The sequence below is a fragment of the Leptonotus elevatus genome, chromosome 8, assembly GCF_054856555.1.
Source record: "Leptonotus elevatus isolate MCC_2025b chromosome 8, RoL_Lele_1.0, whole genome shotgun sequence".
NCBI classification, from domain to species: domain Eukaryota; kingdom Metazoa; phylum Chordata; class Actinopteri; order Syngnathiformes; family Syngnathidae; genus Leptonotus; species Leptonotus elevatus.
The window spans coordinates 5,966,367-5,989,859 of NC_141246.1; the positions used below are offsets into that span (position 1 = coordinate 5,966,367).

The window sequence follows — 23,493 nt, forward strand, 5'->3', positions numbered from 1 at the left end:
GATGAGCGCAGTGTTCAAAGCCGCCACTCTGGCCTGTTTTCAAATGAGCGCCGCGTCTCCTCCGCCTTGCGCTCCTGTTGCGATCAGCACTTTGATCACCTCCGACGGTAACTTCCAACCAAACATTTAAATTTAAAATCACATCTGCCCCGACAACCCGGGCATTAGAATTTAACAGGTGTTCCGGAGAAACTTGTTACGGAATTTGTGATTACGTGCGCAAATACACACGCGCTTTTAATTCAATGCTTTTCACGCGTGCGCGCAAATACGCACTCGCGTACGCACACGCGCGCGACCTGTCAGTGAAATTGCAGAGTGGGAAATAGAACACCCCCCACCTCCCCCTGACTGAGTTCTACGCTTTGGGATAGCAGATCTGTTTACCTGCACACTTTTATGTCAGTAGGTGCGAAAGTTCAAGAAACAAAAGAGCCTGAACACAGTTACTCATGTTCAGTAAATAAGAGAGAGTACAATATACTATCAATACACAATTCATATTTGTAGGTATCAGAGCACACCATAATCTATCACTGACATATGATAATGCTGCAGTAAAATCACATCATTCAGGAAATATTGTTGCCAAAAAAGATGCAAATACCCAAAGACTCATTTTCTATGCCGCTTAACCTTATTAGGGTCGCAGGTGACCTGGTTTCTATTAGGGATGTAACGATATCCAAACATCATGATACGATAAATATCACGATATTGTGGGGAGGTTGGCGATATAAAAAAGCTCACAATAACGTGTAAAAAAATGCACACTATTGTAAAAATAAATAAATAAAATAACATTTCTAACAAAAGCTCATTTTGGGGAAAAAGCACAATATTGTGTTTTTGTACATAACAGCAAGTCCCACACCATGTTAATACTGGGCGGGCCACCAAAGTAAACTGGCCGCCACCCAAGAAGTTTGCAAGAAAATGTCATTAAAAAAAAAAACGTGTCGCAACCGTATATAACGTTACATATGCCTTATTTTATTTATATTATTATTATTTTTTTTTTTTTATATATATACAAAATAAGTGCAAAAAATATGGTGTGACTTAGTAATGTGTTATCAACATTTTTAGTCTGAAAATTCACGAGAATGCATGATATAAAGATAATTTTTTTTGGGGGGGGGGCACCCTCCTAACCCTAAAACTTCCCTCTCCCCAGCCACTTCAACCAGCTCCTCCGACGGGATCCCAAGGCGTTCCCAGGCCAGCCGAGAGACATAGTCTCTCCAGCGTATCCTGGGTCGTCCCCGGGGCCTGCCGCCGGTGGGATATGCCCGGAACACCTCTCCAGGGAGGCGTCCAGGAAGTATCCGAACCAGATGCCCGAGCCACCTCCTTTAAATAACATATTAATTACTGGCAAGAACTCTCAACTACTGTAATTAATTACTGGCTAAATGATCCATTTATACATATGGCGGCTGGTTAAATTAACGGGGTTAAGTAGTGCAGGGCGATCGCGTCTCACTTAACGTTTGGAGCTGATATCTGCGACAGTCTGTCGGTTATTACCGAGCAGTCAAATTGAACGAGCACAGCCTGCGGAGGCACAAAATTTAATCAGCTGCCGCAAATATGTTATCTTACAAATTCCAGTCCTAGTTGAGTGACTTTGCGTGACTACAGGCTGATCTTCGCTTTATGTGGTCACAATCTCCACCTCATTAGCTGCCAATTGCCACTTAATTTGAATACGGTTTTCATCTCACTGCAAGGCCCTCTATAACTCTAGGGTGACAGTTCAAAGCTAGCGAGCTATCACACTCCACTGCAGCCTCAACACACACAACCTGGGATCATCTTCCACACCTTAAGGCTCCCATTAATCACATTACTTTAATTGTAATTGGTCTGTGCTATTTGACCAGTGTGCAGTCAAAGGACTTTTCAGGCAGTGCTTCCCAATGTTATTGAGCCATGTCACGAACCGATAAATATTCAAATGAATGACATTTTATTTCTCAAACACACATCTATATATAAACTGTATGAAAAAAATAAAATAACAATCTACACAAAAATATAAAAAAATCATATAAATAAATATCATATAATTCCACAACCAAATAAAAATGTCACAAAAAGTAGATATATATTCAAATAATGATGATCTAATCTCAAATTACTCACAAATTGACTTCGTCTGAAATCGTCATTGGTAGTTAATAAACATTGGTTTTTGGACCAAATAAAGGAATACTTGACTCATTAAGTCATTTACAGCAATAAAAAGTTAACATTTTCTCTAGAATTAATTTGATAATTTCATTATTTTTCATGTACAATGAATACCTTTAATCACATTTTGCCACTTGCTGTCGACTGAAAATGACATCACACGTGCTGAGGAAACGAGTAACGACCAATCACGGCTCAGCTGTTTTCTGTGTTTGGTCATGTAGCAAACTGAGCCATGATTGGTCGTTACCCGTTTCCTCAGCACGTGCGATGTCATTTTCAGTTGACAGTGAGTGTCAAAATGTGTTTTTAAAGGTATTAATTGTACATGAAAAAATAATGACGTTATCACAAGTTGTTCAACCCTTACAGCACACAAAGGTGACGCGACAAAGAGTTTGGAAATCACGAGTGCTGTCACTATCGAATTTTTTTTAATCGATTAATCTTTTGATTATTCAATTAATCAACTAATATGATTCCTTTTTTTCTGATTACTGTTTGTTGACCAATTATTTGTGTATATTTTGCACTTCGTATTCGTGTCAAGATTTAATTAAATTTTTTTAAAGTGGGGATGTGGGGGTTTGGGACAGATGTTGTACTCTGTTACCGATTTGGTCATTGGTTCCCAAATTAAAAACAGATGTTGGCAAATATCTTATTTTAATTAAACACAGAAAATAATCAGTCTTCTGTCATGAAAGACGACAGAAATCAGTGAACAATTACTGTTGATATGCTGAAATCAGAGGATTTGAGCAATTTTAAATAAAAAAATGGCTCCAAACGCTTACTCGATTATTAAAATACTTGTCGATGAATTTGATAATCGATTACTTGTCGATGAATTGATTAATTTTGACAGCTCTAGAAATCACTGTTGTAAGGCAAGAGACAAACGCTCACCTTCAAGTTGGTTTGTCTGTTGCTTGCGATGCAAACTGCTGTCTGCTGAGCTTGTTGCTGCTGTAGTTGGTCCTCCTGCTGCTGTTGTTGTTGTTGCTGTTGCAGCTGGGCCTGCAGTTGCAGTATCTGCTGCTCTTTCTGGGCAAGCTGGCTACTGAGCTCCTGGTGGCTCTGCCGCAGCTTGGCCTCACTTGACATGAGGGTTTGGTAGCATTGACTCAACTCGCTGTACAACTGTCAAATACATATGGAGTTGGGGGGTGGGGGCACAGAAGCGGGTTTGAACAGGTCAAGTCAATGTGTATGGAGGATCAAAACTGCCAAAATTAAAAATAAATAAATGACTAAAAGTGAAAATAAAAACAGAGATAAAAAATATAATTCAAAAATTAAATCCACAAAAATAAATACTAATGGAAACAAAAATAACTAAGTAAAAATTAAAAAAAATATTCAAAAAATAAAAATAAATTTACAAATAAATGCCGAAATAAGTACAAAAGTAAATATATAAATAGAATTAAATATCAATCAATAAATAAAAACGCTCTGCTCTCACATTTATTTATTTTATGCTGCAGACGCTCTGCCAGGAAGAAATGTTATTCAAATAAGGGGTCGGTCCTAAGCCTGTCTTGGGTTGGACTCGGCCTTTCATTGTTTGAGTGAGCGGCTCGGCGAACAAGGAAATCTCGCCGGCTTGCATTCAAGAGCACCAGCAATGGACGAATATCTTGTCCAAATGTCTACTGTCACCACAATTTAGGACTTGAGCTGCTCGACAAGTCAAGCTGACAGTGGACAATAAATCTAGTTTAAAAAAAAAAAAAAAAAATACTTTTATTTATTTATTTATGGATGTATACATATATTTTGTTGTTTTTATTTCCATTCATATATATTTATTTATTACATTTTTTAATTATATTTTTTAGATCTGTTTTTATTTTCCACTTTTAGTCAATTATTTAGTCGTTTATTTATTTATTTGTTTTTTTACAGTTTTGGTCTTCCATAAACTTAAGGTGGAAGACCTTACAACCGTGTGAGATAGAGTAACTTGGTGGAATTTTTTTGCCCACAACATGGCGGCAAGGCGTCCATTAGAACCGATTGTCCGTTAGTGCTTTTTTACCCATGAGTGTGCGTGTGCGTGTGTGTGTGTATACCTTCTGACACGAAGTGGTATCAGCAGTGTGTGCCTCTTCCTGGTTCTTCATCACTCTCTGTGTGTCAACGTTGAGTCCCTCCAGCTCCTTGATCAGATGGTTCTGGGCCGCCGCATGCTCTGTGCTCCGTTTGTACAACATCTGCATTTCTGTAAACTCACACCTGAGACGCACACACGCACACAAAGCATGTCGCACAAATTAATTTTAGCACAGTGTGACCGATAAAGAACAGATAATACGGACTCAATTCCCAGAGTTCCTGCGGAATTACAAGCATAAAGTGCTCCTCTAACGCGCGAAGCCATCTTTAATCACCGAGCTAAAACCTTGAGAGGCCGTGGCAAGCGCTGAATGTGACTGACACATTACAGCGCGGCGGCCATTAAAACAGAAAAGTAGTTAAAAAAAAGGATGAGATTACCTCTAAGGCTCCTAACGGTTCCCAGAGTTTTTATCATATCGAATACAGCTTAGCCAAAGCCTGCCCAGTTTCCCTTTTCTCCCTCCTTTAAAGCGCATCCACTATACAGGCTTACAGGGTGGCTTTAGGTGAGCCGTGGTTGGAAATATCAGTGTCACCCCCAAGCCTCGGCATTGAAAGCAATGTACGCAAGTGTGATTCACATGCACTGCACGCACAGTGCACTGCAATTTAACAACACACTCACCACTAAATGTAAACCATTTACTTGTAGTTTTTAGGGGAAAGCAAATGAGGTGTTACGTGACATGTCGAACTCACCCAAGTTTATGAAGCTGATCATCTTTTGTTGCCACCTCCTGTTCTTTGACGGAAAGGCAAGCAGCCAGGGAGCTGGTGTGACTCTGCATCCTGGATACCTCCTGCCAGGCACTGCGTACTTCTTCCTCAAGATCCTGGATAGGAAATATTGTAGTAAGTAATGTAATTTGTAAAGGACTGTCAAACATGATTTTCCGCCAAAGATAAATGTGTCCGGACATGTTAAATGGTATTTTTCATGTAATTGCATCGCGGTTCGACGTTACAGCTTCTGACTCCGCATACACGTATTTTAATGTTGTAGTAGCAGGACAAAACGAGCAAAATAGTCGTAATTTAGATTAGAAAAAAAGTTGCAATTTTACTGGAATGGAGTCACGAGTCAAGTTGAAATACTAAGAAATTGTTCACAGGTTTACAAGAACAAAGTTGTAATATGGGATAAATGCAGTCATTTCACAAGGAAAGAAATTGTAAGGAGTGAAAAAGAATTGCAGTTTTTGCTGTCATGAATTTACCACTCACACTGGTGGCTGGAAGATGTGAATGTTTGGTCGTGGCCGGAGGGGCCGTAGGCGCACACTGGCAGCCTCGCTCGCAGGGCCGCTGTGGCTATTAAGTAGCTTACCGCCACCAGAGTGTGAATATGTCAGCGCATGAATAATGTATCCCATTGTGAAGCGTCTTTGAGTGTCCAAAAAAGCGCTACATAAATCTGATCCATTAGTATTATTATTATTACCAAAAATAAAAATCAACATCATAATTTGATTTTGTGGCACTCAAATGTCAGTTATAAATGATATGAGAAATTAGAAATCATTTTACAGGAATACATTTATAATATGAGGTGGGGGGGAAAAAGGGGTTGCAATTTTGAAAATAATATAATAGAAATTTCAGTAGAGAACAATTGCCAAAGTTTAATTTATTACCAAAACAATAATATGGAAAAATGACAAGTTTACTGGAATAAAGTAAGAATGTTACAAAAATAAAAATCATCATATTACAAGAAGATAGTTGTAATATTACAACATTATTCTCAAAATATCACATATTTTCTTGAAAAAAAATATGACTATTCTTGTAATTTTTCCCATTGGCTTTTTCCTGTAATTTCACAAATTCTGTTTCTTTTCAGGGTGCCTTGTTCCTTTTTATTTTCATTAATTATAAACGAAAGGGAATTCTTTTATCATCAATGTATAGATGGATAGAGTAACCTACGCATTATCCGAAAAATCCAGTTTTTTTTCTATTGGAAGATATGGTGGATGGTGTTTTTAAACTGTGCTTTGCTGCAGTGATTTTTATTTCTAATGTTAGTTTGAGAGGGAAAGGAGCGAGGGATCACAGATGTCAAGGTGTGCAGAAGAAAGGGAAACGCCATAGAGGACAAGGACCATCCCTGTGTGTGTTATTCAAACCTTGACTCTGGCCTGAGCAGCCTCCCTCTGGTCACGCTGGTGCTTGGCCTGCCTCTCTTTCTCCTGCAGGTCAGCTTGCAGGGCGACACAGCGGGACGTTAATCCCCCTTTCTCCTCCTCGAGTGCACGCGCCGCCTGCTGCGCCTCCTCCTCTTTCCTCCCACACTCCGTCTTCAATTCCTGGACGAGGATGAGGGAGGTGTGCGTGTCAGGAGATGAGGTCGAGAGGGCCAAATAAACAATAACACAAGAAAAACAAAAGTTATTATGGAGGAGGTTTTGCCTTCCCCTGCGTTTGTGATTGTTTGCTACCAGGACAAGTCAAAAAGTTCTGAACGGATACGGATGCGTGATATATACAAGAAACTAGGAAATAAAAATACTGAACCCTTGCCATATAAACTTTTATCTTTTGCGCCCCTGCTAATCTCTGATTTATTGATTTTGACAGTATAAAGGTAAGGGGTGGACAACTAATTATAAAATTAAGAATGACTTTGATCATCAATTACTCATTTACAGCCATTGTTTAACCATAAATTGTCCAAATTGATCCGATTTCATCCTCTAATATTCGCAAATATCTATCTATCTATCTATACATCTATCCATCCATAATTAAAATTTTATTTAGATATATATGTATAAAATAATAATTATTAGTAGTAGTATTTTGCAGGTGTGAGAATGAATAACCCGCAAATGTAGTTGAACCTAAAGCAGATCATTAATCAATACCAAAAAAACAACAATAGTTAGTCAAAAAATTTGCAATGAACTAATGCAAAAATAATTTTCATCCAAGTACTTGAGGGGGGGGGGGGGGGGTCAACAGAATAATAAATTCAAAAAAATAAAAAATAAATCCATAGTTATAAAACCTACTTAAATCTTTTTCAAATTATTATTTAATATTTTTATATGGTATTATTATTTTTGATATAGCCTCTCGAGGTGATGTGTTTTCACCTATCGTGGGCATTGCTGTATTGAGTGGCCCCTTTGACCCTGACATGAATATGTAATGATTGGCGGGGCTTTGAAATTTAGTTTTTTTCCCCTTAATTTATTCCGTGAGATGCCTGTGTGAGCCACTGATTGGCCAAGGTCACCTGTGCTGAGGGGCCCATGCCAGCGAGCCGCTGGCTGTGTTAGCCGGACACATGCAGGTAGAGGGGCCGCCCTGTCGGTTCTAATGAGAATGCCGCTCGCCACAAGGCCCATTAGACTCCTCTTTTGATGCTGTCCCCCTGCTATCTCTCGCCATGAGACCGAACCAAAACTGCGAGAGGACCGTTCCTCTATCAATTAATCATAGCCAGGTCCCGTGCAGTCATAATTAGGAGGCCACATCATGATACACACTTTGTGCTCTCCTCCCCACTGACGCAGTCATTAAGTATTTATCTGCAAGTTAAAAACCTGCTTTTCTTTCACACGTTCTTACCAGCTGTTACATATTCTCTGTTGTCTGCGGCAGGACAAATACAGGGGAAAAAGAAACAAAGGCTAAGGGTGTAACTTTGTTCAAGAGCGATCATCTATCTTGCCTGTGTCTAATGCTACAGAGGGAACATGTCACATCGGACGCTGCGCCAAAGAGAGTTTGTCGGACCAACCTGCAGTTGTGTGCTCTTGTCGAGCAGCTGCTGACTCGCGGCTTCCAGCTCGCTCTTCACTAAAGAAGCCTCCTCGTCCATCAATGGCCGTCTTTGGAGAAGCTGGTTTACCTCTTGCTGCTTCGCCGACACTTTCTGGACACAGAAATCCGGCAAAAGAGACGACAGAAGTCAAATGATGCACTTTTATCTTCTGGGGTAAAAAGTCTTTGTCAAGGGTTAAGCGTTTGTGAGAATTTTGTTAAAGACATGTGATCCACATGGTCAATTTCAAGTTCAAAAGGTCAAGTTACTCAAAAATGCCAATTTTCTAAATTATTGCAGATTTGGAATCCTATTTGAATTCACTTTCCAACAATAGCGGTTTTGTGAAAATTAACCCACTAGTTGCTGAGATAAGGTTTCAAAGGAAGGCAGCCACGCCTCTTTTAAAAAAAAAAATCGAACATTTGGTGGGCCGTAGCGCCGAAACTCTTGCTCCGATTAACCTAAAATTTAAGACTTAGTGTTGTGCCATCACAATCGGCAAGAACACCAAATTTCATTAAAATCCAAATCTTCTTGGTTATCTCATTCACTCCCAGCCATTTTCACTTTAATCCCGGCTGTTTTACTGGATTTTGACTGATTTTGCAAGGCCCACAGAATATTGTGTCCTATTGCTATAAAAACATGAAACCTACCAAAAGAAACATTAGAGTCTCTTCTTCTAACAGGATAAAAAGTATATTTGTATCGGTTTCTGTTTTGCAACAATTAGCATTAGAATATAGCTACGTTTTATCATTGTTTACAAACCTGTTTAAAACAGTGGGGAAAAGAGCTTGTTGCAACATTGCCCTGGTTGATATCTCATACTCTGCTGCCACCAGCTGGCCGTTTTTTGTAAAAACTAAAATTGCTTTAAGCGACCTCTTCAGGTCAGATGCTGCATCAAAGCTTTCTGTATTCTATTTTTTGGAAAAAACGTATAAATATAAGTTTTTGGGACCATGGCAGTATTAAAAATAGAACGTTTTTATACATTTTTGGGAGTTAAATGTTCAGATTTTTGTGGGTGATTTGGCATGGAACAGTTGATGAAAACATACATACTCTGTGAATGACATAAAAAAAAAAACCTCTTATTCTTGAATCGTATTTCTTTGGCAAGGAGCAATGTTGCTGTTACCCAAATTTCATGCCAGCTTCATGGAAACTTATATGGCCCTTCTGGCCTTGCTACACAAGCAGCTGCAATTTGGAATTGTCTTATAATCCACTATCTTCTGCGAGCGTGCACTCTGGGATGCAATTAATTGCCCCAATGGGGGAAATGGCTCTGATCCGTCCAGATCGTGGATTTAGGCTGTCCTCGCTACTTCCAGATCGCTGTGCTAAGAGTACAGAAGCGAGGGGGCTTTAATAGAGATTCAGACGTGGGAGCATCAAATAAATTCAAACATTGATAATGAGGTCGGCAAGAACAATTTGAACCTCAGTCGTGCTCAGCTCATAGGGGGGCGGGGTAACAATGTGTTTTGAGGTCTAGGACAGCTTAGTTAACATCGAAAGCTTATCTTGTTTACAAAAAGTAAAGTAGTAATAGTAACAGTGGCAACGTGACCACCATCTTTGAGGAATTCTTTAAAAAACATGAGCACTTCAAATAATTCTAACATCCTCCATAACAAATTCAGACAAAAAAAACAATTAACTGCTAAAGTACATGACCTACTTTACTGGCCACACTGCTCTTCTCACCATTAAGCTTTCATTTGCGCTAGTTAAGTAGAGTTTTTAGAGCAAGTGTCAGCATTTGAAACATCACAGTAATTTTGAGCCATTGACGTCTCCCGAATTTGTCCTATACGAGCAATTGGTGGCTATTTTTTTACAGAAACTTGTCAGTCGGAGAAGGGGATTAGAAGAAGACGAAACAGAAGGCTCCAGAAAAATGAGAAATAATGACTGAATTTCACTCTAATTTTAATCAGTTTTTTTTTTACCCAGATTTTCTATAGGCAGTATCACACAAAAACAGTCCTAAAAGAATACAGTACAGTACAAAAATGTCAATTTCTCCACAACACAATGTCCAGTTTTCTCAATTCTAGCTGCGTTGTACTTCGGTTTAAGTGGCCAATCTCACCAGATTTTGTATTTTGACAGACTGCGATTTTTGTTTTGTCATATTGTTAGTAAAAGGGAAGTGCAATAGGACAAACATATTAAGTAAAAGCGTCCCATTCCCTTTCCTCAATACTGCAAGATGTGAGATTGAAAACTACACAGTACCTGTTCCAGATCCTGTATCTTGAAGTCTTTGGCCTGGAGGATCTCCAGCACCTTCCTGTCCTTCATCTCACCTTTGTGCTTCTCACTAGAAGACAGAATGATGGACAATTTGCAGGACTGCAAATGGCAACCCAAGTTGATGTCAAACGAAAGTGGCGTTTCAAAATAAATTTTTATACTATTTTTATACTATGCAAATGTATCAAAATGGCCCAAAAATAAGCAGACTGGGCGGAACTAATAAGTCCCAAAGCTCCCAACAACATTGTAAAAAAGATATCATCTGAACTTAAATGCACCTGTCAGACCATTTATTGGCCTGGCAGGTGCTGTTGTTTTGGTTAGCATTAGCAACCGTCATAAATTGGCTCAAACAATAACTCTTTAAAAGTCCCTGTGAAGCAAAAAATGTAATCCATTCATTTAACATTTATCCTCACTCGGGTCACGGGAGCCTATCTCACTAGAAGCCCAATGTCACTGGCCCCCAAAAAGTAGGAACACAAATGGTTTAACACTTTATCTGCACAATTACGTACTACATAGCTCTCTGTCTTTTCATGTTTCCAGCAATTATCTTCAAACATGTATAATGTATATTTAGACCTAAATCGATTTACTTTACAGGGACTTTAACAACCTATGAACTGAGGTAATACACCTGGTGCCATTTTTTTCTGCATGGGAAAACTGTGGCGTCTATTACAGGGAAATATCTTAACATGAAGGCAGCTCGGCACCCTCGTGGTTAGCATGTCTGCCTCACAATTGAGTTCAAATTTCAGACTCAGCTCAGGCCCTTGTGTGCATGTTTTCCCTGTGCTTGTCTGTTTTTGTTCCAGGTGCTCCTGCTTCCTCCCGCATTCCAAAAACATGCATGTTAGGTTAATTAAATGGACTACATTTTTCATAGTTTTGAATGTGAGCGTGAATAGTTGTTTGACTGGCGACCAGAGGACAACCACTTTTATAATGGGCCCCTTTAAAATCCATCACCACGAACACAGAGCCATTTCATGTTCTTCCTCTCTACATTACTGTACATACAGATGAAGAAGAAAATGTGTAGCGTGCAAAAGATGTACAGCAGCACCAGAGTGAACTTTCTTTCAGCCCTCGGCACATCTTTAATCGTGTGAACTTGTAGGGAGACAAAAACAGAGCAGCAATTGGGGACCGGTTTGTTTCAACTGCTTCAAGCCACCAGGGCCCCTCCCTCCCCCCTCCCTCCCTCCCTCTCCTCCACGTACTCATCGCTCACTCTTGCTACACCTCCCGTCTTCAAGGCCTTTCCTCCAGTCTCTTTGCCTCTTCTGATCAGCCTCCTCCCCTGACAGACACTGAAATAAGTATCTGGGGTGTCCCTTGGGGGTAAGAAATGGAACGCGAGCTGCCCTAGCTACATCTACTGGTGCGTCGGGGCTTGCGCTCACCGCAAAGCAACGAATCGCTCCACAAAAAAGAAAAAAAAAAGTAAAAATCCACACGGGGGAGAGGAGGAGGTTTGAACGGAGGCTCCCGGTGGGACCCTGCGCTTGACTGGAGTCGACACAATTACCATGTCAATATCCTCCTGCGCATCAGGTGATACAGTACACACGCTGCGATCTCTTGGTGGATGTTCCCGCGGCAGTCTCCAAGGACCAGCACACTTTGATGGGTTTCCTGTGGGGCTGTGAACTAACTGAAGAGGGTGTGGAGAAGGAACGGGAGGCACCTGTACCGAGGAACTCTCTCTACGCACGGTGTTTATTTTTTACTCTGCTAAAAACTCTCAGATCCTTGATGTCATATGTACTGCGCACCCAAGGTTATTTAAGATGTGCTCGCGGTTGTAATTTGGTTCTTTGGTCGAGACCAAAACGCTTGCACGTTACACATTACCAACTGTGTCAAGTGCCTGTTGGTCAAACATCATTTGAGCAAATGTGTTAGCATTTGATGATACATGGCTACATATTACAAATATTCCCCAATAGTAGAGCTACTCAATTATGAAGTAAATATACATCACGAATAATTTGGTAATAATTGAAATCACGATTAGGACAATCATTTGTTTTTGGTACAAAACAAGAAAATGTTTCAACATGTAAAAATATTAAAACAAATACATTTAGTTAAAACACTATAATTATGCAAGTTCCTTTTGGCCCAAACAAGATTTATTAAATAAGTCATTTTAAACTAAAAAGGTGCAAATATATAAATTTAAACAACTCAAAATTAGTATTAACTCATTCCCTCCAAGCCATTTTCAATGAAGCAACCCCCTTCGCTCCCGGCTGTTTTACTGGATTTTGACTGATTTTGCAAGGCCCACAGAATATTCTGTTCTACTGCTATAAAAACATGGAACCTACCAAAGGAAAGATTAGAGTCTCTTCTTTCATAAAAAGAAAAAAAGATTAGTATCTGTTTCCGTTTTGCAGCAATTAGCACTAGAATATAGCTAAGTTTAATCATTATTCATAAGCCTGTTGAAAACACTGGGAAAAAAGAGCTTGTTGCAACATGGCCCTGGCTGATCTCTTATACTCTGCTGCCACCTGCTGGCCGTTTTTAATGTTTTAAATTAAACGTTTTTGGGACCATGGCAATATTTAAAATAGAACGTTTTATACGTTTTGGGGAGCAAATGACTCAAACAGCAATCGGAAATTGGGCAGAGATTTCTCCTTGGTTAACTTGTTTGTTGCACAATCAGATTTAGAACAATGGTCTTCAAACCTGATCAAGCGACCAATCACAGAAATCACACCACATTCGTATAACTTGTTCCGTGTGAACGCATTGTGAAATTCTGTAGATAAAATCCGGTAAGGATGCCTAAACCATATTCAAACATCCTCTGATAAAGTCTTTCAATGTTGCAGGTTAGATGACTCCTCTTCAGGGATGAAAAATGTTCACAAATAACAAGCTGAGAAGTCAAGGGGTGACTGGTCTGCTTTAGAGGCGGGAGCATTTGCGCCAAAGATTCCCGTCCTCGGATCTTTCTGTCCAGGTACATACCCAAAGACAGAAGCCTCCTACAGTATATTAGATTACATTTATACACGTGGGCATTGTCAGGAAAATTGTACATATTTTATCTTTCGTGAACGTTCCCATGCTACTGATCTTTATGTGGCTTAGCCACTCTGTGAAAAAGGTCATATTCAATCTCAATTTATCCGTTAAAGAGGCGTGTTGGCAGGGGTCTTTCAACGGTCCACAACGGGAGCCGTGTAAGAGTGTTTTCATTCAAAAAGTTTCCATGGCTGAACTGCGATACTGAGGATAACAAGGCTTAAATCGGCATCTGCGGCAAATTCCGTCCTAACCCCAGTAGAACGGCCAAGGTGCCTTACGTCCTCCGAGCGACTTTCACGCTTAGCTCGCCGCACTGGGCTGGTGTTATAAATAAATAAAAAAATTATAATAATAAAAGATGAAAAATGTACAGCTGTGGGGGTTTTGAGAAAAGTTGCATCTACTCACCGTTCAACTACCAGACTCACAGCCTGGGTCAAGTCTGGATGTTCCACTTGGAGTCGTTTCCACAGGGACCACACAAAGTCTTTATCAGCCTAGGAAAACACAACAAAGTTAGCATTGATCATTTAATTGACCTAAACTAATATTATCAGGGTACAACATTAAGCCTTTTAGAGTGGAAGCCTGTTGGGTCAACATGTTGTGTTCGCCCTGTCAGAAATGGTACTCGCTTGTACATTCTTGATATGATTGCATCATCATATTTACAAAATCACTAGCCTGGTAAGGCCAACATCTGTAAGGTACATGGTGGCCAGACACATTCAATAGTGACCAAAGGCAATCAGGCCACCATTAATGTCGGACCCTGATTTTTCTCCTTCCAGTATGGCTTGATGTAGTATTAATACTGTTGTTTGACACTAAATATGTGCCTTTTATGACGTTTCTTCACACAATAGATGCACGTTTGAATCAAGCATGGGCCGATAACCCGGTGGTTTGAATAACCACTAATAAAGGCCCTCACCCGTAATGAGCTCTTCTTTTCTTTTTGGAGAGTAGGACACAATATGACTGGCTGTTTGCAAAGCTGAGTAAACAAGCCACCTCTTTTAAGTTAATTGCCTCCAAATTAACTTTAAAAAAGTGCCGGCGGGTACTAGTTAGCCCCAAGGGCACGAGGAGCCTAGAGGTCTGCTCTAAAAATAACTCACCAGTGATGGGTGAGTGAGGAAAAAATAAACCAAAAACAAAAGAAGAATGTTAAAAAATATATATGTATGTATTTAGACTTAACATGTTAGACATTTCAGCTGAACTAAATAGTCTGTATTTTGTTTAAATATAAACAAGATCGTGTTGAATGGGGAAAATGTTTATTTTTTTTACCCCAAAATAATTCCACAAAGGTCATTTTAGAGCTATAATTTTAATACCGTGATACGGCATTATTTTTACTCACTGTTATTACATCGTCAAAATCGAACATCAGCTCAGGCCTCGTTTGAATATAAACTGAATGCAACTATGTTAACAGCCATATTTGTCACAAAATGGACTTACAGAGTTGTCATTGAACAGCGACATTATAACAGTTCATCTAAGCACAGCAGGAGTGCTTGTTGTTTGAATTTTGACTTGACTTATTAAGCAACATTTTCCTTGGACTTATCTCCGATAAGGACAGCAGCAAAACATGTCAGTTTTCTCTCCCTTAAAAAACAAAAATGAAGAGGAATCGCTGATGACATTAGCATACCAGGGAAAAGAGGAGTCGATCAATAATTTAAGCCGTCTTGTACAAAATAATTTTTGATCGGCCCGAGTCAGTCATGAGCATCTCTGAATGCGAACGTCTGGGATGTGACCTTCTACTCAAGGGGAGAATGCATTGACACTTGTCATGATGCACTATTTATGACCGGCGAGGGGCTGGCATCCATTTTGATATGGAGCTTGCAGTTTCTTCATTAATCAAGCATTCTCCAGATCTGTTTTTCCCAAAGTAAGCAGCGCCAAAGAAACTCAAAACTGATGACAGAGTGAGTCATCTTCAAGTCGACGAACCCAGCCGGCCCCTGACACATTTCCAATTCAAATTGTCTCTCGAGTTTTTAAAGCTACATTTCGTTTAATGAGGGACATCTAAAAAAAATAAAAAAATTAAAAAAATACATTTCTGACATTAAAAGACAGAATTATACCAAATCGACTTGATATAAAATTATCTGATAAATTATGTTCACATCATCACAAGATAAAAGTCAACCCTCCCACTGGAATCCGCTGGTCTCCAATTAGTACATGAATTTTAGCCCCCCATCTGAAAAAGTGTCTAATCAATTATTTAGTCAAATGGCAGAGCGGACCTTGATGAGACCATGAGGAGAACATACAAAGTGGAAGGACTGTCAAGCTATGCTATCTGCATGCGTCTGCGTAGAGACGCCGTGGAAGCGGTGCTGGAGATTCTGCAATGCAGCGAAAGTTAAGTAGATAGTGGATAACTTGAAAACATGGAGGCCCTTTAGCCGCCATTAGCCGTTAGACAGCCAAGTGTTTGGTCAAGACCCTCATCAGTGCGCACTTAAACATGTGCTGAATGTGTGTTTGATGGCTGGATGAATTATTCATTTTACATGTTAAGACACTGAAACACCACGGGCCAAATAGTGGGATGAGCCACTGGAATCCAGCCACACATAATAATTAAATTAGCATCAGTCTAGCAGGAGCACTTGCTGGCTGACAGATGGTCGCCTTTGTAGTTAATGGATGTCCCTGAGTACATCTTGCCAGAGACTTAAGACATCACTGATATTCAAATGGCAATATTTAAATGGTACACTATAGAACTAAAGCCCCCCCCAATTAGAAGGTCCGAAGCTCTGATGTGGTACTCCAAAATGAGACCACCAAGGATGATGTGTCTTTCAGGCAGTTTACTATACGTTAGTGGCAGCAAGAACATCAGCAGGAAGTGATCGGATCTGCACATTTTACTTACACAAAAATGTTATCTAAATGAATGAAAGATATCAATATTTTTTCAGTGCAGTACAGCGTTGCCCAACTTTTTTTTGCATTTCTGACCGGTTTTATCTAAGACATTTTTCAACGGCCAGGCAGCGAAATCAATAAAAACAACGGATTATAAAAAAATATGATTCACTGTTATGCTAATTTTAACAGACTAACAGTTATAATGTTGGAGTCCTGGAAGTTTCTCTTGAAAGAATTGGGGAAAACATTTTTTTGCCTGCAACTCATGTCTTTGTTGTTGTGTTATTGTTGAACCTCCCCGTTGTAAAGTTAAACAAATACTATACTCAACATTGTTGTACTATGTTAAGGGACCAAAAAATAATTAATTTGTTTCATTATATAGTTTTTAACAGGGATGTTCAATACCACCTTTTTTTTCAGATTGATACCAAGTAACCAATTTTGAATTGATACATTTCATTTCAATTAAACCAGACATAACATTTAAAGAAAGACCTTCTATTTATTTCTGGCAAAAGGCAGAACAGTCACTCTGCAATAGATTATTTAAATAAATATATATTTTTTTTTAAACAACTCACTTTGACTTAGTATTCATTTGGAATATATTAACAAAAGTCCAAAATCAAACTGACAACTCCCAACTCTTTGTTCAAAACAAATTGAAATGCAAAATTATACAGGTTCAACTATTAACTGTTAAGGAAGACACTATGAAATTGGAAAATACTGTTAAGCGTTACATTTTATCACAATGCAAGTATAGAGACTTGTATCGGTGACTGGTATCAGCAGCCTTCGTGATTACTTGATATCTACAAATAAGGCCAGCAACTGACCGATATTGATACCTGGTAATGGCATAGGTACTCGCACAACCCTATTTTTAAAATGTGTCTGTCAATGAATCGATTATCAGATTTTTTTTTTCCTGCTAAACATCAGAATTTGCCTTAAAATATTGAGATTGACAAAAGGACACTAAAACTATAATGACACACACATCGGGTGTTCATACAATTATTGCAAGATTGATATTTAAAATAGATTTTTCGAAGAATTTGACAATCACGACATGCCAAAAATTATCATTAAGACATGTTAATTTATCAATAAAATGCCAGGAAATTACGAGAAGGCTCTTCTGTAAGGACTTTCGCTTCACAGTCAAGTCCCACTGCGGACAAAATGGACACTAGTTGTAAAAATCAAATGCCGGTCCTCTTACTGGCAACTGTCAATGTGCCAATGAACAAGGCATTGTCCCAACTCCCCTCTCCGCCAAGCTCAGATGCATGACTGTTTTTGCACCTCTCTCACGCACCTGTGATTTGGTTCAACACAAAAAAATACACAGCAGACTAAAGTGTATGTTGAAATTCCGCTTGAAGGATTATAGATTTTTTTTTATATATGTAAATTAATCTTCCTCCAATCCAACAGGAAAGGTTGCTTTTCTGCTCAAAATAATTAATTGACTTTCTAATGATGCAATGATCAATTCCTTGTGATTAAGAAGTAAAATATGTCACTTTCATGATGTTTTTTCCCCCATTGCATTTATTTTTTATCAACATTGATGTAACCAACAGAGTGAGGAAATGGAATCTGCTGCAAAAAAAATTAACTTGCTACCTGTCGTGTGACTAATTTGTCACTTATGCAAACTTGCGAAGTGTGCAACAGTTCACGTTATTAGGCACCACCTGGTGGCGAGTATGCATGAAAAAATTCTCTTCATCTCATATCACACACTGATGAGGGGAGCTTCTCAATATTGATGCTCAGTGAGGACAATGTGTGCACTTGGATTCATATGCACAAGGGAGAATGGTTTCAGTGCAAATAAATAAATACAGAACGGGCTACAGTTACTGATTTCTCAAAAAGTACAAATATGCTACTGTACACTAAGTAGATCATGTATTTTTGTTCATACACAATATCTTCCAGCGACTTACGGTGACAGGAAGTCCACTAGTATTTGGCAATTAACATGCGCACAAATTGTGTATCATTAGTGTTTGGTAGTTTACCGTGATTTGTATTCCTTTTTTTTTTTTTATGTGAAACGTGTGCATCATACATGTAGTATCATCAACCGCGTGTACAATGTTTTAGCGACATTACCTGGCATTGAACCAACTCCTCCGATAAGCTTCTCACTTGCTCCTCCAGTGCCAGCATACGAGGGGCGCCTGCAGACGACATTGTGGCTCCCGGAAATATAGTTTCACCCTCAATAATAGCACAATACCGGTGCAACTGAGCAACCGGGAGCTATGCCTGCTAAGCGTTAGCCAGGAGCTAACGCGCACTCGTTCGCTTCAAGCCCTACTGTCGCTGTTAAAAGTTCCGCCTTGGATCAACAGCGTGTTCCAAAGACATCGCGTTTGAAACTAGACATTATTTATCATGTCTGTTTCGTCACTCACTACGGTTGTCAATAGCATCCAAGACGCTTTCTAGTTGTTGTGGTTTTCCTTTTCATGGCTTCCTATTTTCAAAACAGCCCGCTGTTGTTCGGTTACGTCATGATGATCACGTCAGGCACGACGGTTTACGACAGTTCGAGTCAACATATGACATTGAGAAAATCAAATAGAAACAAATAGAATGGATGGATGAATTTATTTATCTAAATAACATATCATTATAAAATCCCCGTATGGTTATTAATATTTATTTTAATCCTTTTTTTCTTCCTGCCGAAAAATACTTTTTCAATCTCGGGTTAGAGTTTCAAAGTAGAGTTCATTCATTCCCAATGACACAAACAACAGAGTAAAAGTTTTCACCCCCCCCCCCCAAACTTTTTATTCCCAATTCTACTATCATATTAAAAACATATTTCATATCATTCAGTTTTATTCAGTACTATTCCACATGTCATTCCATATCATTCCACATGATTTCATATTGTTCAATATCATTCCTTATCCGACAGTAAATATTTATTCATGTCCATATGCATATGCATTGTAGGTTTTTAATGTTGTTTGTTATACAAAAAGTGTGACGGCACGTCTCACAGTTCAGCAGTTATGGGTTCATATCTGGGCCTTCCTGTGTGGCGTTCGTATGTTCTCCCCCGTGCTTGTGTAGGTTTCTTTTGGGTACTTTGATTTCCTCCCACAATCCAAAAACATGCATGGTAGGCTAATAGAAGATTGTAAATTGTCCATTAGAGCGAATGTGAGAGTGAATGCTCGACATTTCTCGACATTTCTCGACCTGTCCAGGGTGTACCCTGCCCCTCGCCCAAATAACAGGTCCTGCTCCAGCTCACCCATGACTCTAATGCAGACAATTGCTATAGAAAATGAATGGATAGACATCTGCCTTGCCAGTTAGACATGACAACTCCATTTCATATAGCTAATGTGCTTACTGTCTCTAGGTCAGGGTTCGAGGAAAATGAAGAAATATGACAAATAGCTTCTCTGCAATCACACACATTTTGTTTCATCTGCTCCACTCAATGAACTTAGCATGGCCGGGCTATTTCTTGACCCAAGAACGCAGCCTGCCATTAGGACGCTCATTTGCGAAAAACCATTTAGCGGCACTAAATTGCCAGATAATGTGCGACATCTGCCTGCGCCCTTGGTCAGATGCATAAACCGACACATGATTTCTTTTAATGTTCCCTCTCTGTCTTTGGTCACAGGAATTAATCACCGTCATGCATCAACGGAACAACCTTCTATCTGGCCGCAAACAAAAATAGGAAAAAGTCTTTTTAACATCGACATGCCTACAAAAAAGAACAAATCCAGCATCACGTCTATATTATCCTGTCATTTGAACACTTCCACGCGCTTGCTTGATCTCCACAGGCATGTTTTGCTCAAGCTAAGGACCGATTAAAGCACATAAATGAGAGATCCAAGCAATCATTCATATTAGCTAGGACACACTTCCTGCATTTAGGGTAAAAAGTATACATTTTCACAAACCTTTCAGTTTTGCCTCTGGCCTGGATGTGTCAAACCGCCATACCGTTCAAAAATAAACCACCATCACAACCACTGCAATGACGGCTGGACTACTTTGATACACAACCAATGGGGAAATCCGTCTTTGTAATACCACATGAATTAATGAAAATATCTCCATTTTCATTTAGATAAATACACTTTTCAAAAAATGCCTGTGGATATTCTCATTCATACGGGTTATTTTGAACTCATCTCTACAGGACTGTTGACAGCGAAGCGTGAGGAGCCTCTGTGACCAAAAATGCTGAAAAATTACGGCAATTCACGTTTGGGACCCCCCCCCATAATTTGGATGTCCAGCCTCTTTTGGTCCTGGCCATATTTTTAGAACAATGGCCGCCGCCTGAGATGGATCAAAGCAGGTAGATTTTGGTGATTTATTCATATTACACAAACACAAAATTAATTAGAATACCTCGTTTAGTCTAGTGAGGGTGCATAGACCCAAATTACATTGACAATGATGCACTCCTGTCATACCTGAGCAGAGTTACTGAAAATGTTGATTGCTCGGTAGCATTTAATCTACCAGTGGAGGAGGAGGGTAGCCACAAACGCGATCATGTAAATTCAGCGGCATGAAACCCCCCCCAAAGAACCCGACGACAAGCCCCGACATCGTGCCGACGCAGGCAGGCAGACGGCGTAAGGAGGAGAGGCACAAACACGACACTCCGCGGAGAGTTGTACAAAGCACGTCTCCGCCTGCTGCCTCAAGGTAAGCGGGGATATTGTCATGCATTAATGGCGTCTACGGCTTTGATGCCGAAGAACCTGAGAACTGCGGCAGATGACAAAAGGCACTTAAAGTACCAAAGGAACAGCGATTGTACAAATGCCAGTGGGGATGTCACGACTCACAGAGTGTTTAGTAGAACATCCTTCCCGCTGGGTGGAAACGAGATGACATGAAGTCACTTGAGTCACTTTCCAGAACAGCTGATGCCTTTATTTGCTAAATGGCTTAATTCTTCTTCAGCCTGATAAGTTACATTGGCATTTAAACAGTATGTAAAAAGTTTCCAAATATAATATCAGAATCATCTTTATTGGGCAAGTATGTAAAACACACTTTTAATTTGTCTCTGGTAATATGAGCTTAGTGTGCATAGTTCAAAGGAGCTGTAAGAGGTGGTGACCAGGATGTGGAGGGTCCAATTTTTTTTTTGCCTGCCCTTGACTTGGTTCTTGCAGCATCCATGTCCCCAAGAATGGGTAGGTGGGTACCAATGTTTTTTTTTCCAGCAGTCCTAACTTTCTGTTGCAGTCAGTTATTGTCTTAGTAATCAGGTATATTACAACATTGCTGTCTTTGAACTAGAATGTGAAGCAACAACAAAAAGTCATTTTTCATTGAACTTGATCACCTGTCCCAACTTGCCACTAACACTACTCTCTTCTACTATTGCCGTCATGTGCCTATCTGGAAGCATGTGATGATTTTCCTCCACAAGCCCCCTTGATCACGCCTTTAGCACAGGCCCAGCGAAGTAGGACCCTTATTTAACAGATGAACTTTTGGTCCCCATAAGATTGCCATCATAAAAGAGCAATTGATTAGGCCACCTCCTCAAGGCAGACGCACAGCATGTTTATACAATACATACATGTCACTGACGCATCAACGGTCCCATGCAGCTCATCATTCTTGATAACTCAGTGTGGGAACAAGAGATCTGAACATTTCTCCAGGGATCCTGTCCTTTTCTTGCTAAAAGGGTAAATTGCACTGTTGAGGCTGTGTTTAAAGTTCTTATTTCCCCGAGGAGCGAAGAAAAGACCAAGGACTTGGGACATTGATTGCCCAATGTAAAGGTTGCCCTGGTGAAAAACAGCATCGGGATGAGCAGAGTATTCCCAACGCCTGTGTCGCCCTCTTTGGAGGGATAAAGAACGCTCTCATTTCAGAAAGTTTTGTTGGATTTCCTTGTCATGTCTGCTTTGGGGTTTATGTTTCGGCAGATTTTGCAACCTTACACATGTAATTCTTTTTTTTTTTTTAAAAGACCGCTCCTATAGGTGTTTTACGAACATGTTTATGAGGTGATTCCGTTATTCAAATCTCATTGAAATTAGCCAAATAAAAGGGGGTGGTCCTGTTTCATGAAAATTACCAATTGCTCACATTATCCAATCTACAGTTTGGCCAAATACAAACAAGTATGACTTGGGTTACAATGGCTTTGTGGTTGCGAAAAGCAAGTGACTGCTACTGTCCCCGAGTTTGAAGATTTGACTACAGTAGCCTACATGGAGGCAACACTTAGTCACCAAGCCATTGAAATAAATGCGTTAATTAATACTGTATAGTAGTAATAGAGAACCTTCACTCCCAGTTATTCAACTTCGCCAAACATTCGGGTACTGTATGTGCCAGTTAGCAAAAGGTAATACTGATAGCTCTGTTAGCTGATGCTAATACACGCTAACACAGAAACTCTGATTCTGTGTAGTCTTGAATATGCTTCCAGCCTTATTTGTATATACAAATAATTTTTCCACCTAATGTCCACTTTTCGAGTCATTTTGGTCGCATCAGAAAATCCTGTTATCATAACAGAGTTGTGTTTTTTTGTATTATCTAGACTATCTGAGGAACGGTGAAGTAGCTAAAGTGACCTTTCCAGATTTTTTTTTTTTTTACTGCATGTTATGAGTGACTGGAACTTAATGAAGAGGTGAACCTCAGAGGGTTTGACTCCTGATGTACAGGGGCACTAGCTGATGGCTGTCCCAGGAGGTGGCAGGTTCAATAGCTCATTATCATTACCATCATTTAAACCTGCTGCTTGAGTAATGAACAGGGGGGGACTTGTCACAGCAAGAAATACACACACTCACTACACGCTGTATGCTGACTTACTGGCTAACTACTTTAGCTCACCATTAAAAATAGTCAAAAGCAGCACATAAGGATTGATTGTTATTATGACAGAGTTATGATCTAAAAATGATCTTCCCAAGAAATCTTACTTTGAGAGCATTTTCAGGAAAAAAAGAAGATCATTAACGATAATAAAGGTGTTTACATGTGGATGAAAAATGTAAAGTGAACATTTTATTGTACAAAAATGTAGACATGTCAAATGTAAAATGCAGTTAATGAGGGGAGAAAACCCCTACAAAATAAGAAATAATCACATTTTCAGTCATATTTAT

General features: G+C 39.6%; 1 protein-coding gene across 1 annotated transcript in view; it reads right to left on the reverse strand.

Annotated features, from left to right (window-relative positions):
- Nucleotides 1-18,844, reverse strand: part of cntln (centlein, centrosomal protein) — a 114,574-nt gene extending 95,730 nt beyond the window's left edge. Inside the window, exons 1-8 of the mRNA XM_086083030.1 lie at nucleotides 18,464-18,844; nucleotides 13,829-13,917; nucleotides 10,346-10,430; nucleotides 8,069-8,203; nucleotides 6,450-6,629; nucleotides 5,020-5,153; nucleotides 4,275-4,437; nucleotides 3,106-3,339 (exon numbers count right to left, since the gene is read on the reverse strand). Of these exons, the coding sequence (XP_085939156.1) occupies nucleotides 3,106-3,339; nucleotides 4,275-4,437; nucleotides 5,020-5,153; nucleotides 6,450-6,629; nucleotides 8,069-8,203; nucleotides 10,346-10,430; nucleotides 13,829-13,917; nucleotides 18,464-18,544 (1,101 nt within the window). The 5' untranslated portion in view covers nucleotides 18,545-18,844. The remainder of the gene's footprint in view (nucleotides 1-3,105; nucleotides 3,340-4,274; nucleotides 4,438-5,019; nucleotides 5,154-6,449; nucleotides 6,630-8,068; nucleotides 8,204-10,345; nucleotides 10,431-13,828; nucleotides 13,918-18,463) is intronic.
- Nucleotides 18,845-23,493: the final 4,649 nt, after the last annotated feature.